At 41.7% G+C, this 18,107-nt stretch overlaps 1 protein-coding gene across 1 annotated transcript in view; it reads left to right on the top strand.

Moving 5' to 3' along the window:
* The window catches only part of LOC126106567 (protein Smaug homolog 1), a 106,141-nt gene that overhangs the window by 19,041 nt on the left and 68,993 nt on the right, over nt 1–18,107 (top strand). Inside the window, exon 3 of the mRNA XM_049912909.1 lies at nt 9,693–9,921. Within this exon, the coding sequence (XP_049768866.1) occupies nt 9,693–9,921 (229 nt within the window). The remainder of the gene's footprint in view (nt 1–9,692; nt 9,922–18,107) is intronic.

The raw sequence follows: 18,107 nt of genomic DNA, 5'->3' as shown, positions 1-18,107 counted from the left end.
AAACAGATATGACCCCCCTCCCCCAACTCTCCAACTTCAGGATAAAAAAAGGGTACATGACATATAGCAATAGGGGCAACTGTAACATACTAGCAGAATACTTCAAGGATCTTCTTAACTGTGAGGAACCACACCAAAAGATGGTGTTCGATGGTGGACTGAAGTTGTCCCCTAACCCAGACTCTAAACCCTCATCTTTAAGTGAGATCCAGGCAATGCTAAATCATACGGAAAATTTCAAGGCATCAGGGTAAAATCGGATAAAAGCTGAATTATGGAAGTGTGCTAGCAAAAGTGCAATTGTCTTACTCCAGAAACTTTTTTAGGAGATATGGAAGGAAGGAATCATTTCAGAGGGATGGAAAATGGCCCTGATACACCCTCTTCACAAAAAAATTCCTAAATCTGATCCCAACAACTATAGAGGGATTTCCCTAGAGGATGTGACCTACAAGATATTGTCCAGAGCAGAATCTCAGTTAGATTGCCAAATTGGGGAGTGCAAGCAGGTTTTAGGAAAGGAATATCCTGCCCTGAACAGATCTTAAACAAAACTGTATATAGTGACTTGTGTAGACTTCCAAAAAGCTTAAGATTCCATAGACAGAGTGTCATGGTTCAATATTTTAGAGGAGTTTAGCTTGGATGGGAAAACTCCAATCGTTACCAAGGAGTTGCTCAAGAGTATGTCCTCTAAAGTCAGATTCATGGGTGAACTATCGGAACCTTTTTGAGATCAGAACAGGGGTCTGACAAGGGGATGGTCTCTCACCCATGCTGTTTATCTGTGCACTTGAAAAAGTTGTGAGGGAATGGAATGCAAGAATGAGAGGGGGAATAAGACTTCGAACAAAAAAAAAAAAGGAATTGTGGTTAAGCGTTTGGCATTTGCTGACGACATGGTGCTGCTCGTGGAAATGTTAAAGGAAGCAAAAGAACCAATCAGAGTTAAAAGAGCAGGCAGGGAAAATAGGACTTAAGATTTCGTATGAAAAATGAAGATTATGTCGAATATGCTAGAGACTCCTAAGTGAATTAAAGTAGGAGCTCAAAAAATAGAGGTGGCTAGGAATTTAAAGTACCTAGGGGAATGGATTGAATGGAACAACCTTGAGGGAAAAACAATGGAAGCAAGAAGTACCAAAATGGAACTAGCTTTCCAGAAAACCAAAAACGCATACAATAAGAAAGCACTCTTTTGGAACACCAAAATAAGGCATTATAACACAGTAATTAAGCCAGAAGAACTCTATGCAGCGGACACACTAATCATGGGGAGGAAAGGGCAAATAGAGAAATTGGAAATCAAGGAGGGCAAAATTTTGAGGAAGATAGTGGGTCCTAAATTCCAAAATAACAAACAAGTTCCCTATAGAAACAGACCTCTATGCACAGTTGGAGAGACTCTTGGAAACCATGAGGAAAAGGATTGATTTCTATGGACATATACTCCAAATGAATCCTGACAGACCAACTAAACAAATCTTTGACTTCTTTTACAAAAAAAGACTAAACCCAATTGGTTTTTAGGAAGTGGAAAAGGATTTGAGGTAACTTGAGATTACCAAAGTCGTGATAAAGAATGGTACAGCCAAGGCTGTAACCAAAGACAAAACTAAGTTTCCAAGTTGAGATCAACACCAGAAAACCAATTCAGATATCGGAGGAGGAAAGAAGAGATCAGGTAGAATGAAGACCTATTTGGAGAAAAGGAGAGCTCAAGCATCTAAGAAGTAATTGATCTGACTTACCCCAAAGATAGAAGATTTGAAGTGGAGAAAAAAGTAATTACATAACACGGAAAAAATATTTCTTTTGTCATTTTATCAGACTTCAGATTTGAAATTAAAATGTTCTTTAAAGTTTTGGAATCTCTGGGAGTGATATCTTGTCAGTATCAATGTCTATAACATGCAAAAATTGTCAAGCTCCTCAATTCCTGGAATGGTTGAACTGTGTACACACACAATTTTGTACAGAACACTTAATGTGCATGTCCTACTCTCACCTGACGAAATTTTTCATAACTTACTCTAATTTGTAGGTATAGGTCCCATGTTTGATATTTTTGTCCTAGCGATTAATAGGATATTAGCTTAAATTGTATAAAATTAAACAATCGACTTAATTTAATTATAGGATATGTTGATTAGTTTTGTTTAAGATGATATTTTGATATTTCTGATATTTTTAGCTACCTTTCCATATATTTTAATTAAATTTCTATTTGTTAAAGGTAAGTCAGGTCAAAATGGCGCTATTTCTTGGAAAAAATTAAATCACCCAAAATTTCTATTTTGAAGAAAATTTCTTAATTAGAACGTATTTTGTGTTGTATGTCCCTGGAAAGAGCATTAAAAGTCGAACACATTTCTCGGCTATCTAGCTCAATTAGGAGAGCTCCTGGAGTGATTTTTAAAAAGTTTGTTCACATATTTTTGGCCAGTTTTTTAAAATTTTACATAGCTGTTTTATAGAAGTGTATTCAGATAAAAAATTTAAATTTTATGTTTTTCGTACTCTCAGCACTCACGGTGAGTGTACGAAATTTGAGTAAAATTTAAACTCGTGATGAACAATTTTTATTTAAAGTGCGTTGGTTTAACATGGAATGGCTCTTTGGTGTTCCTCAGTCGTCCTTCTCAACCAATTAAGTCTCCCGTGATCCGTGGTTATTGGTGACTTCCCAAAATCCACCCCTTTTCCTAGACCTTTCCAACCCTTTCCCTTTACCCCTCTTCATTCCCCTTCAATCCTTCTGCCTGAAGGAGCCACCACTGGCTCCGAAAGCTTGCCTGATTACAAATTTCTTTTATGTCTGGGATCTGCCGCTGCTTGGTGAGTAGATTTTGTGTCTATCTAATTATTGCCCAATGTATGCCTTCCTGTATATATGTATAATATGAAGACTACACCTGGCTGGGCATCCAACAATGGTACAAACAGTAAAGCAGTTGTCAAAAGTTACTGTCTGGCATAGTTTGCTGTTAAGACATCCGCATTTTTATCCAGTATTTTGATGGTTTACTCAGAATATCCTGTCTCAAGTTCATTGACCTTGAAAAACCCTACCAATTGCTCAAATCAAACAATGGAAGAACCAGGATGGAATGTAACAATATTAGAGAAGGAAAGTTGCTACTCACCATATAGTGGAGATGCTGAGTTGCAATAGGCACAACAAGAGTCACACAATTATAGCTTTCAGCCATTAAAGCCTTTGTCAACAACACTCTCTCTCTCTGGTCTGTGACTGCAGATGTGTAGGCTAGTTGCTGTGTGTGTGTGTGTGTGTGTGTGTGTGTGTGTGTGTGTGTGTGTGTGTGTTGCTAACAAAGGCCTTAATGGCCAAAAGCTATAATCATTAATCATGTGAATCTTTTTGTTGTGCGTGTCACGACTCAGCATCTCCACTATATGGTGAGCAGCAACTTCCCTTCTCTAATATTGATATCAATTGCTCAAATTATTTAATTGTACAGATAGAAAATCTACTCACCATACGACTGCAGAACACACACACATAAAAGGCTGTTGTGATTGGCAAGCTTTTGGAGCCAGTGGCTCCTCCTTCAGGTAGAAGGATTGAAAAGGAAGGAAGAAGGATGAAGGAAAAAGACTGGAGAGGTCCAGGAAAAGGGGTAGATTTTGGGAAAGTCCCTCAGAATGGCGGGTCAGGGGAGACTTAGCGTACGGTAATTCTGTAGGCTTATTTGATGTCCTCTATTAACCTTCTCCTTGTTTTTCCTTCTCATCCCGTATGGTAAGTCTCTCCTGATCTGCAGTTCTGAGTGACGTTCCCAAAATATACCCCTTTTCCTAGACCTCTCCAGTCCTTTACCTTCATCCTTCTTCCTTCCCCTTCCCCTTCAGCACTTCTGCCTGAAGGAGCTACTGTCTCTGAAAGCTTGCCAATCACAACAGTCCCCCCCCCCCCCCCCCTCCTGCGTGTGTGCGGTCTTCTGCCGCTTGGTATATAGATTTTTTTTATCTGTTCAATTAAATAATTTTATCAGTAATTGATTGTTTCCATTGTTTCATCTACAAATTTCTCAGTCACATCTACTCCAGCATTATATGATATGGGACTCCTTTCCACACATTTTTCCAAACTGCTACGAACTCCAGTGAGTTTCTGTAAATTTCCATTCTTCTGTAGCTCATTCCTTACCAGACTGCATAATACCTGTTCCTCATGACATTGTAACCTGTTCGGCAAGACACAAAGAAATTGACATTAGCTGCCCCAGGACATAGATTTAAATAAATTGGTTGCCCATGCTTCAATTATATAAGTGGTGTGTGTTCTTTTGCACATGTTTGTTTTCTATCAGACATGTCTGAAAAAACGCACAATGTAGCAATATCTAGGAGACTTGCCATACAATTGATGTGCTCCACCAAATAACAACAACCTGACATTGCGTTGTAATGGGACACGATCCATATTTATCTGTTGTTGGCTGCAAACTTGCTCACACTCTGTGTTCGTATTTGTAATTCAATTTGAACTTTCTCACTTACTCTGGTGATTGCAGACCTAATAATTCAAAATGCATTCATTCTTCATGTTGACTGCAGAAAGGCAGCTGTGTTGCAGCACTATTTCTTCAAAGAATATTTTTCATATTGCTGAAAAAATGTTGGTTGTAGGTCATTAGAATCCACACTTTGAGAATCATTATTCAAATGACCTGTACATTCAGAATCTGTCAGATTCAGAATCTTCTCTGTTCAGCTTGAGTCATTCATCTGTTTGTTGTGTTGAGCAGTCAGAAACCAAGAGAAATCCCAAAGGGTGAGATTGGCTTTCTGAAATTAACTATACGGTGGGCAAAAACTATACGGTGGTGTAGGTTAAGTCCCAGGTGTCACACACTGCAGCTGTTCGCCCTGGTGGACCCCTGTGTGCGAGTAACTGACAAAAAAGAATTGCAGAATCTCTTGTGATACACTAATTTTTAACAGCACTGTAATCTAGCAGTCACGTTATTTGGCTGGTATGTTGAAGTTTGAGAGTTCAAATCTCATCAGGTGCAATCTACTTTTTCTTTCGTATTTCTCTAAATGATTGCGATTTTTATTCAGTCAGTTTGTTTAAATGTAATGGTTTCTCCTTGCTAATCCTTTGTTTCATGGTTTTTATCATTGTATTAACTTCAGTTGCTTTCATTTTATCTCAATTTTATTCTTTCTTTCTTTCATTCATTCATTTGGACTATTAGTGTATGTGGTTTTTATTTATCTATCATAATATTTAAATAATTAAAATTCAAGCCTATCAGTTAAAAACAAAACAATCTATTGTAATTGGCTGTGAAGTGATGTCATTAATTTTTTTAAATTAAGAGTACTTTTTATGGTAATTGTCGCACAAACATTTAAAACCTAAATTCTGCTCACATTCTACACAAATTAATGCAGATGAAGATTTAAATGAACAGTATTAATAATACTGTGTAGTGAAATTGATGCAAAATGAACAATAGGAAGGTCTACTGTAACAGCATGGAGGAAAACATAAAATGATAAGGAAGGACCACTGCTGGCAAGTTTCAATATTACAACAGCAATACAACTTTTTGCCAACAGGATTTCATGTGAGCAATAATGCAAAAAAATTCTATTAATGACAGTACATGCATTACTGTTAGAGGTTAAACCCATTACTGTATGAAAGTGAAACATAGTGGTAAAACCTACAAAAGGTGCTGATGTCAGATGATAAAGAATTTTTTTTTGGGCTCATGACGACATGTATGTAACAATAAGCATTTAGGGCAAAAGTAGTTTTGCAATAAAACATTTTTGTCACAGACAGCTCATGTGATTATACACAAAAATGATTTTCACAAGGTTCCTCCATTTGAACAAATATGTATAATCGTCACCAGAATACCAGAGAAAATAGAAGTAGGATAAACATGTATCCAAATTGTGTAAGCTTACAGTAGTAGTTTGCAGCACGAATGTTAATAAAATGTGTAGAATAAAAATATTTTTCTCCGGCATGGCAAGACTACACCTAAGATTGAATTGTAGTGGGATTATTGTAAAATGGGTAGTTTCTTTTTGAGCCAGTCTACAGATTCATAGACAGACAATGTTCAGTGTGTGCCATTTTTCATACTTGACTTGTCTATTAATTTTTAACATTCTTTGATAGCACCATATTTCAAATGCAAGTTGGTTTCCCTTAGTATTTCTGACTGCCCATGTTTCATTTCCTTAAAATTCTGGGTTCCAGATGAAAACTTACGTCTATACCAATATATATTGGTACATATCTTTTATTGAAGAAAAATTTCTTCTCCTGGCCAGTTTAAATGAGCGTGGCGGAAATATGCAAATACCACTAGAAATTCGTGCTTGAACATACAGATGCTAGCTGAGCCTGCAGGTTGTGCTAGATAGACCATAAGTAGTGCCTCTACAGTGTCTTCAATATGTTAAGTGTCAGTCAGTCAGAACAATTTTGTGTGCAGTTGTGAGTGAATTATGTTAGAGCTAAATGGACTTGAACATGTGTAAATTGCTGGTGCTTGTCTGGTAGCAGCTTCCATAACCAAGGCAGCCGAAATATTTGATGGTTTCCAGAGGCATGTGTTGAAGATTTATACTTCATACAAATAAAGCAAGAAAATGTCATCTGCTAAATGAAAATGGGGTGGTGGGTGGTCATGCAGATCCTCATTGAAGAGGATTGTGACGAAAAATAACACACGCACAAGTCACTGAAGAACCAAATTTGCAAACCCTGCGAGCACCAAAACAATACAAAGGTAACTCCATAAGGAGGGAATTTCAGGATGATCTGGAATTCCATAACCACTCATTAATGATACAAATGCCTGTGATAAGAAAACATGGTGCTGGAGCCATAAAACCTGAATTATGGAGAACTGGAAAAAGTAATTTGCTCCAATTCTGGTACCACGCGCCGCAGAATTTGAATCTGCGCCAGACGTCATGGACGTTGAAGGCCCCCTAGAGGTCTCTTCACCATGGCGCCGTAAGCTGTGGCGGCGCGCGCCTCCTGGCCCGCTTTTAGTGCGAGGGCGCCACAGTGGAACACGGGGTTCCGGCGGCCAATAGCAGTGCCCCCGATATAGTACTTGAGCACCTGCCTGTCACTCAGCCAGCCAGTCTAATCTCGCGTACGTCTGTGGACACATCGCCTCGCGTTAGACAGCTTACGTACTTGTTCTGTGTACGAGTGGACGTGTTTGTTAGGTTTCCTTGTGACTCCATTGTTCGATCTTGTTGTTGTTCATTCTGTCCTTCATTGGTCGTGTCTGTCCTCTCCCATTGTGTTGTTCGTGGGCTGCTCCGCGGGTCCCACCACACTTTCCATCGTTTCAACCCCACGAATGTTCCGGTCGCAGTTACAACACCATTGAGTGTTGTTTTGACAGTGTTTCCAGCTTCTGGCATAGCTTACATGCCAGAGGTGAAACATGGTGGAATGGGTGATTTGGACAGCTGTATTGTGGTATTCTGTGGGCTCTGTGGTTACTCTGGAAGGTTACATTACTACTAAGCATTACACGATCATTTTTTTTGCAGACCAGATCCATCTCGTGATACAGTATTTGTTCGCCAATGGTGATGATGCATTAAAAGGTGACAGGGCTTCTGTTTACGCAAGCCACATCTTTCAGGACTTGTTTTGAGCACAATGATGAATTGTTGCATCTTCCCTGGCTGGCCACTAGTCACCTGATCTCAATATTATTTAGCCTTTGTGTTCTGCTTTGGAGAAAAGGGCATGTAATCGCTATCCATCTCATTGCTTCCTGAACTTGCCATTATTTTACAGGAGGAATGTTATAAGAGTCAATTGAAAAACACATAGGACCTGTATTTATCCATTCTGAGATGACTAAAAGCCTGTTTCAAATATTGAAAGGTTTGCTACAATGTATTAGGCCTGGTGATTGGTTGTTTTGATGTTCCCATATTTTTTGTCAAACCCCCTGGATTTCTGATATCATCCTTGCTATGGCTGTCCAGCATACTGTTGATTCCCACATAAAATTCTTTTGCTTTTTTTCCACAGCTGTGTTCTAAATTTTGATGTTGAGCAAATAGTTAATTTTAACCTCCATCCTGCTGTATTCTGCTGATGTCTAATTGACTGTTTTCTTTGCGGTGATCACATGCGTAAGGGATGTTTAACGTAGCAAACATGCTTTTTGTATGAAAGATGAGAATGTTGCCTAAAATGAAAATGCCTTTCCTTTAATATTTGTGGTGTCATCAGTTCCTCAATTTAAGTAAAGATTTATTTGAAAGGATTTATTGAATTCAAAACTGACACGCTTCCTAACAATAGTTAAACACAACCGTGCCATCCTGATTTACCAGTTTTTATTTCAACTTTCACACTGAAATTTGCCATTGTTGTATCACTTTTTCAAAATTACTCGCACACTACATAAGTTCACAGAAGCCTTAACAATAGTTAAAGTACAACTATAGCCAGCCCCCATTCTTCCAACGTATTTTATTAAGAATGACTATTCTGATTTGTTCAGATTTGGTGATTATACACACCCTTCACAAATAAAGAAAGTAATGCCTGTTACCCTGCCTGTTAATGGAAAACTTCCAAACTCGTATTTTATTATCTGCAAACTGTTCATATTTTTTGTGCAACTAGACTGCATATGGCTGTTCAATGTGAAACCTGGATGACGACTTCCTTCACCTTGTGTAAATACCACAAGAGTGGTAGGTAGCACTGAGCATTATTCAACAGCACAAGGCATTGCCCCCCTGCCTCCCCCCCCTCCCCCCCCCCCTCCTCCCTCAGCAGGTCCTCCGCTCCCTTGTCAGTTGACTTGGTCTCTCGGCCAGCACTGCTTTCATTGAAAGGGTGTTCACCTAATGGATGTATAAATGGCAGTGAAAAGTTTTTTTTCTTGATTTCTTGGAAAATAAACATTTGTGGACTCCTTATACGATGATGAAGAATGCCAAATTTTCAAACATTTGGTGATTTGTGTCATAAACTTTTGGGGCAATTTTCTCAAAAAGTAGGTGGAGGAAGGGGGTGGGGGAAGAGTGAGCCAAAATACCTTAGTCCTTCATTTTAGGTGGTATAAAAATCACGTGCCAAACATGATGTGAATTATTTGGACATGTGCTTTCTCCTTGTGAGCTTAGTCTTCCAGAGAACCAGCAATGCATAAAGAGAATCATCAACTATTTTACCATCAACAATAGTAATGCATTTCACGTACTTACCTCTCTGCTACCCGTGATAATCGTAGTCTTTGCATTGTTCATCCTAAAGTTACACTCTGTGGTCAGTATGCATTCATTCCTTTAAACACATTTTCCTAACATGTGACTGGAAAACCTATGTCACCAGTGAATGTTAGCTTTGGTATCTGCCCATCATACTTTAATTGGTTGTCATGAATTCGACTTAGCAAAAAGTTTCATTGAGAGTTCTTCAAATGTTAAGAAATGCACTTGCAGCCCAAGTAGAGTATAATTATTGTAGGATATACAATAAAGAAGTGGTCTTTAGTTTTAAAGTACAAATGGGAGAAAATATAATTTATGTAAGTATTCAGTTAGGTATTTTCATTTCTGCATTACCAAGTATAGTAACCTTTATCAACTCGGATGTTCCTTTTCATTTTTCGTCTACATGCATCTTAAGTTATGTATGTGTGCTGCAGGATACATTGGAAGCATCTTGTCCCTGGGCTGTGACGGCTCAACACTGAGGCAGTTGCTGCAGCTACTGCCCCTGCTGCGGCCTGGCAACTGCGAAGCCAAGTCTCGCTATCTTGCGGCCATCCACTCCGCGCTCAGCCATGCAGTGGAGACTGGGGCGTATGTGGAGGAAGCAAGACAGCTCCTCAGTTATGCGCTGATACATCCAGCAATCAGCAATGGTGACAGGAGGTATGGGCAGGGAAGGGGTCAAACTGTTGACACTTGTCTCAACTCTAAAGAATACTGTACTCTCTCTCTCTCTCTCTCTCTCTCTCTCTCTCTCTCTCTCTCTCTGACCAGTTTCTTCCTCATGCTCAGGTATGAGTAATCTAGCTATTCCTTTGCCCTCGGCGAGTATGTACTTAAATATGTGTGGCTATTGGCAGCACTGATATTTCTCATGAAAGTACGAACTGACCATCAGTGTTGTCTTATCAATTTAGTGTCCTCAAAAAAATTTACATTTTCATACAGTAATTGAAGTTCACGGGTTATTGACACAATAATTCTTAAGAGGAAAGACTTTGTCACTAATGAGAGAATGTCCCCAAGGATGAAATTGACTTTCTGAGATGACCTGCCATATTTACCCGATTACAAAATTAGATAGAATTTAAATGCTATCAACTTACAAACTTTTGTTGTATTTAAACAGATTTGTGATAAATTCTCATACCTTAAATCTGCACAGTATACATACATTTATTCTGCTTTTTAAGTAAAGGTAACATTCAAAGGTGAAATATTGTTCTTCAAATACATTACGTGGTTCTGAACCAAAGACAGTGTTTCATTTGGTTATGAGAAACTACAATCATTTATCAAGTAGGTTGTAAATTAGAAATTAAGTTACTGTTCACATCTTAGAATACTGTGGAAAAATGTTACCAGCTTTAGAATAAGATGGTGACAGCCAGATAAAATGAGAAAGAGAATTAATCCAGAATTAAATATTTAACAAACAAAATAAATCACATTAAACTGGCAGCAACTGTTATTGCAAGAATAAATTATGGCAGGAATACCTGTAGTGGAGATCATACCAACAGATGTCACTAGATCACAGAGTGGGCAAAACTTCAAGAATTGGACTTAATCGTGATTGCAAGCTTTTATTTGTGTATTTGTTGCTGTTGTTACATGTGACCTACACCCTAAAAGATATAGCTGTCCATGTGTCAGTGTTCAAGCACAGCTCTGCGGAACATTGGAGGAAGAACGGTGGCACCAGCTTGACTGGAAGGTAGAACTACAATGATTGTGGGGAGGGGAGTGTTGATCAGGCAGCAAATTCTGTCATACTGGCAACTGTGGGAGTCTGCCCTTCATACTTTGGCATTTTATGAACGTCAAACCTGTTCAAACTCCAGTTTGAATCCACTTGCAGTCTGAATCAGATTGACTTTAATTTTAAATGCCTACTCAACAATAGCACCTATTTCTGCAGAAGATAGTAAAAGTTTAGGTGGAGCCAGTGGCCTACTTCTGTTTCATACAGCAGTGTTGTCAAAGCTCACCTTGATGTTTGACAGGAGGGATTTGGGGTTTGTCAGCTGCTGCTTCTACACAACTAATAAGAGAGTGGCATGTGTTGGTTTGTTTTGAAGCAAGAGACATTGTAACATTCTCCTGCCAGTATAGAAGCAAAATCCACTATTCAGAAAAATAGCTACGTTCTCAACCCCATCATCACCACAACCTCAGAAATTGTAACATTTTCGAAAGAAACAGCCAAATATTTTTGACAACGAAGATGAAAGTTTGACAGCTGTCCACCGGTGGTGGTGGTGGTGGTGGTGGTGGTGGTGGTGGTGGTGGCGGCGGCGGTGATACCACAGACAAAGGCAGTGAAGATAAAAATTAATGTAAACAATTTATTTTTGTTCATTTCATCTTGTATTACCAAAATGTGGACTATCGATAAATGGAATAAGTTTAGAATGTGTGTAATGTTAACTTGTAGGCAGATATCTTACATCAATAAAAGTTTGTAATTTGGTCAGTCAGAAAATGAGAAAAATTTGTTTTTTAGCAAAGAGCCTCTGAAAGGCATCATCTTATATTCAGCATCATCGTCAAATCAGGTAGATAACGTATTCTGTGGTGTTGGTTAGTGTCTAGTGTTGTACGTTACAACCGTTTATCTCAGTGAGCCCTCGTGTGTGACTCATTGACAAAAAAGAATTTCAGAATTTCTTGTAATCCACTAGAGCCTTGAAAAGAGCATGGTTTTCGAAATGACACTATAGTGTAATGCATTAGTTACTCAACTGGAATGCCAAAGGTTGTGAATTTTAATAGCTTCATGTGCAATCTACTTTCTTTCACATCTTTACCAAAATAACTTTCATTACATTTATGCAGTTCATTGGTTAAAATATAATTTTTTTTTTTCATTCCTAATCATTTGCTGCTTAAGTTTAATCATTATATGAACCTTTTTACTCACTCTCATTTCCTTTATTCTCTTTTCATTTGAAACTGTCTTCCATGTAATTTTAATTATTTTTATATATGCTTCATAATATTTTAACAGTTGAAATTACCAGCCAGTTTGTTAAAAAAATAAAGAATACTTTTCATTAAAATATGTACTTTTGAATACTACTTGTCATACAAACACTTAAAACAACAAATTTTTGTTGCACCCAATGGGATTTTGACCCACAACCTTCAGCATGCCGGCAAATAACTTAAATGCTAGCCCTGTTTCAGGGCTGTAGTGGATAGCAGGAAGTTATGAAATTGTTTGTTGAATGGTAGTTGGGTATGTTGCCTGGAACTCTAATGTACACAAACATACTTCTGGTTTCAAAAATGTTGATCCCGCCACTGAGAACTTCCCTTGTGAGCATGTATTTCATATTCAAGGGCAGTGATAACTGTGCTGTTTAATCCCCAGAAAAAGAAATTGTCAATTTCTGCTGTCTTGCAGAACTCTCGTTCCCTATCATACCCTACTCAATTGACAATGGAGTTAAATTTTGCACCATTAATGTGTAGTTTGTTAGGACGACGGAAGTTGTTTGGTGGATGATGCAACATTATGGCTCACTTGTCATTGATAAATGATAACTCAACATTTTCAAATGACTTGATGACATTCTTGTGAACTATTTGATTTACTCATAATATTTTGCTGTTCTACCTGGGGGAATGAATTCTTTGTGAGACAGTGACTCTGTTTAGAAACAACATCATTATTTTCACCCTTTATTCATTAAATTTTTTGACTTCCCTCAAATATGTTGCTCATTCCACCCGCTCCGCCCCCCTCCCTCCCTCCCCCCACTCCATGTGCCATGCTACTTTCCTCCTGTCAGCTGCACAATTGTCATCAAACTGCCACTGGCATGGAAGGATGACTAGTGATAGCAGTGGCAGTAATTTAGCCAAATGCTGTTAACTTTTATGAACTCAAAGTACATTTTCTTATTACATTTTATAAAATATATACTGTGATCAAATGTATCCTGATACCTGGCTGAAAAGAACTTAAAAGTTCATGGTGCCCTCCATTGATAATGGTGGAATTCAATATGGTGTTGGCCCAGCCTTTGCGTTGATGATAGCTTCCACTTGCAGGTATATGTTCAGTCAGGTGCAGGAAGGTTTTTGGGAAATGGCTGTCCATTCTTCATGGAGTGCTGCACTGAGGAGAGGTATTGATGTTGGTCGGTGAGGCCTGGCATGAAGTCGGCATTCCAAAACATCTCAAAGGTGTTCTGTAGCATTCAGGTCAGGGCTCTGTGCAGGTCAGTCCATTACAGGGATGTTTTGTCTTGTAACCACTCCGCCACACGCAGTGTTTTATGAGCAGGTGGTTGATTGTGTTAAGATGCAATCGCCATCCCTGAATTGCTCTTCAACAGTAGGAAGCAAGAAGGTGCTTAAAACATCAGTGAAGGCCTTTGCTGTGATAGTGCCATGCAAAACAAGGGGTGCAAGCCTCCTCCAAGAAAAATGGGACCACACCACAACACCACCGCCTCCAAATTTCACTTTTGGCACTACACACAGTGGCAGATAACATTCGCCGGGCATTTGCCATACCCATACCTGCCATCGGACTGCCACATTGTGTACCGTATTTCGTCAATCCCCCCCCCCCCCCCCCGGGGGGGTCCACAACTCTTTTGTGGATACGTGCGTGGCGAGCACGGGGCCCCGAGCTATTGCAGCCTTCTTTCTCTCCAGGGCTGCATTTCCTTCCCCTTCCCCTCCTCGCTCCTTTCCCATCGCCCTCTCCTCTCCCTCTCTTGGTGTCCTTGCTTATGTTGGCCCTACTATCCTCCTGGTTCTGTTGGTTTTACAGTTCGGCTTTGTTGCGTAATCATCTCCTCCTCTTGACATTCTTCTGGGGTTTGACCTCCATTACAAAATTTCTCCTCCGTAGTGTGAGCCATTTTGGGAAGAGCACCTTACCTAGTGTCTCCGATGTGCGCTCTCCTAGTACATTCCACCTTTTCTTTCACGTCGTTGTCTGATGCTAGGGTGCACAGCCAGCACAGTAGCCAGCCTGTGTGGTGGGGTCGCTATGTACCCTTTTGGTTGAGCCCCCTGAACACACAGGGATCACACTTCTGATACCTGAGCTGTGACCACCTCATGCATGCCTTGGAGTGGTTGCTCGTCATCCTGGAGCATCGGAACTCCCGGCAATGGTCGCCGTGCCAGACGGCCCTTGCTGTGGCTGGGTGGCGCCCGTGAGGAGAGCCCCTGATCGGAGTGGGTGGTATCAGGGCGGACGCTATGCAAATGAAACGCATACGGGTCCAGAACTCTGGCCGTTCTTCTGCGGCCGTCTCTCTGCGTGGAACTGATTCCTCAGGTGCTGCTTCTCTTGCCCCTTCGGCCTTCCCTTCCATGGCTATCGCCTGGGAAGAGGGTCAGGCCTGTCGGCTAGGGGCGAAACCTTTCCCCCGTTATCTAGTTTGCACCCGGACTGACGGAGATACTTTCACCAATACCAAACCTTTATTCTTTGTGGAACACATTGAAGACAAGTTTGGCGAAGTGGACTCCCTGAGCAAGATGCGGTCAGGTTCGTTGCTGATCAAAACTGCAACTGTGGCCCTTCGTGCCTGTACCCATCTTGGCACAATTCCTGTGTCAGTTACCCCCCCCCCCCCCCCACCAGTCTCTAAATATGGTACAAGGTGTGATTTTTCACAGGGACTTCATCCTTCAAACTGATGAGGAACATCGGGACAATCTCGGACGCCGGGGTGTTCACTTTGTTCGGCGTGTTCAGAAGGGTCCTAAAGACAATCGCATTGATACTGGTGCCTTTATCCTGGCCTTTGAAGGGGATACCCTCCCTGAGAAAGTTAAGATTATGGTTTATCGATGTGATGTGAAGCCGTAAATCCCACCTCCTATGAGGTGTTTTAAGTGCTTGCATTTTGGACACATGTCTTCCCGCTGTTCACAGGCCCCTCTCTGTGGTGACTGTGGACGTCTACTCCATGAGGGGAGTCCCTGTGTTCCCCCTCCTGTGTGTGTAAATTGTCATGGCAGCCATTCTCCACGTTCACCAGATTGCCCAGTATATAAGAAGATACGGGAGTATAAGTCCCTCGATCGTTCAACCTACACAGAGGCCCGTAAGAAATATACACGTCTTCACCCTGTGTCCATGACATCTAGTTAAGCCTTGGTTACATCTTCACTCCTTCCACCCCCTTCCTCCCCCTTCCTTACCCCCAACCCGGACCCCTCTCCTCCCCCCCCCCCCCCCCCCCTGCGGCTCCCTCACCTTCTCCTCTGGGCACTGCTCCCCCTCCCCAGCCGGAGAAGTGTCGCACTCCTTCGGCCTCTGCCGGTCAAGGGCGCCTCTCCCAGGATGTCCCTTCCCGGCACCTTCCAGGCCAAAGGTCTGCTGCTGCACGACGACCGCAAGAGCCGCGGTCAGTCGGCCCCCAGGTCGCCCGGTCTCTTTCTGTTCCTTATCTTGCTGCAGCTGGCTGCTTTATGCCACACAGCCCTCCTCGATCTCAGGCTGAAAAGAAGAAGAAATATAAGTCCCGGGACAAAGAGCTTCTGTCACCAGAGGTCCCATCCTAGACTTCACAACCGGATTCTGACCTGTCGTTCATGGATGTCGCCCCCTCCTTGTCGGTGACGGGTGGGGACCCGGCAGTATGACTGGCTTTGGTGTGTTCAGCCCCATTTAAATATTGTTCTGTGGTTCTCCAATGGAATTGTAATGGATACTATCGTCACCTTCCGGAATTGAAATCCCTTCTTTCGTCTTTCTCTGCAGCTTGTGTGGTTCTCCAGGAATCTCATTTTACTGATTCTCACTCACCGTCCCTCCGTGGGTTCTGTGTTTTCTGTCGAAATCGGGTCGGACCCCTGCGGGCTTCTGGTGGCGTTTGTACGTTGGTCCGTACAGACATTGCTAGCACGTGGATTCCTCTTCAAACTACATTGGAAGCGGTTGCTGTTAGGGTCCACCTAGACTCTGCAGTCACAGTTTGCAATCTTTATCTCCCTCCTGACAGGACTCTTACTCCTGCTGGCTTAACTGCCCTTCTTCAGCAACTTCCTTTTCTCTTCCTACTCCTTGGCGATTTTAATGCTCATCGCCCTTGTGGGGCAGTGCCTTTCCATCTAGACGAGGTCTTCTCATAGACCAGTTTATTGCAGGCCACGACTTGAGCCTTCTTAATGATGGCTCCCCTACTCATTTCAGTGCCGGTCATGGTACCTTTTCTGCCATTGATCTTTCTCTTTCGTCTCCCTTTCTCCTCCCTTCATTACGCTGGTCGCCACACGACGACCTTTGTGATAGCGACCATTTCCCATTGATTATCTCGCTCCCTTCCCGCTCCCCGATGGACAGGTTACCTCGTTGGTCTTTCCAACGCGCCGATTGGCCTCTATACACTGCACAGGTCGTGTTTTCTCCCTCTTTGTCGGATTGTATTGATGACGTCCTACGTGACGTGTCTGACGCGATTGTTTGCACTGCTAAACTTGCTGTCCCGCACTCATCTGGACCATTTTGTCGCCGGCAAGTCCCATGGTGGAGTACGGCCATTGCCATTGCCATCGGTGATCGCCGTTAAGCTTTGCAACACTTTAAGAGGCACCCATCCGTAGCCAGCCTTACTACCTTTAAACGCCTCCGCGCTAAAGCCCGTTATTCAATCAAACAGAGCAAGCGGATATGTTGGGAACGATTCGGTTCTTCCCTTGGTTCTACTGTCCCTCTGTCACGGGTATGGGCTACACTTCGCTCTCTCCAAGGTTGTCATCGGCAGTCCACCCTCCCAGGCCTTCAACTCCCAGATGGCCTTTGTACGGACCCATTAGTTCTTGCAGAACATCTTGCGACCCATTTTGCAGTGGCATCAGCATCAGCCTCCTATCCAGCTGCTTTCCTTCACCAGAAACAGTGGGCTGAAGCTTCCACCTTATTGTAGAATGAAGGATTTCACAACCGGGTGACATGGCTGTTGATATACTTTCCGGGATGTGAGGTCGTGGTCCAAGAACTTTTCTGCTCCTTACATTTCGTCCAGGTCTGCGCTGGACTTCCTCAGAGGCGCTGCTCCGCTAAGTCTTGCCGACTGACTGGTCGGGTGTCTGAGAGCGACTTATATATTGTGAGAAAGGGGGAGTGGTTCAGGTGACACGTGATGAGCAGTGATAATCCGTAGCAAAGATAAGGTTGACTATCGATTACCACCTTGTCAAAGATAAAAAATTGTTAGCAATTTTGTAGAGCCACTGTCCGTATATCGCTAAGTGGATAGAAAAATCAGCTGTAGCAGAACATGCTCTTCAACCAGGCAACCACCAAGTGAAGTTTTCGGATACCGAAGTTTTATCTACAACGTTAAATTACTATCCACAGCTATATAGAGAAGCTATTGAAATTTATAAACATCACGATAATTTTAATAGGAAAGAGGAGGCTATGAAACTTAGTGATATATGGACAGTGGCTCTACAAAATTGCTAACAATTTTTTATCTTTGACAAGGTGGTAATGGATAGTCAACCTTATCTTTGCTATGGATTATCACTGCTCATCCCGTGTCACCTGAACCACGCCCCCCTTTCTCACAATATATAGGTCGCTCTCAGACACCCGACCAGTCAGTCGGCAAGACTCAGCGGAGCAGCGCCTCTGAGGAAGTCCAGTGCAGTCCTGGATGAAACATAAGGAGCAGAAAAGTTCTTGGACCACGACCTCACATCCTGGAAAGTATATCAACAGCCTTCCACCTTATGTTTTACCCCTTGTGAGTCAGAATCTTACAACGAACCTTTCACTGAATGGGAATTTCTTTCTGCTGTATCTTCTCATGATACGACCCCTGGCGCAGATTCCATTCATAACCAACTGCTTCAACATCTCAGTG

This window comes from Schistocerca cancellata, chromosome 10 (genome assembly GCF_023864275.1).
Source record: "Schistocerca cancellata isolate TAMUIC-IGC-003103 chromosome 10, iqSchCanc2.1, whole genome shotgun sequence".
In the NCBI taxonomy this organism is placed as follows: Eukaryota; Metazoa; Arthropoda; class Insecta; order Orthoptera; family Acrididae; genus Schistocerca; species Schistocerca cancellata.
This window is presented reverse-complemented; position numbering and strand designations above follow the sequence as displayed.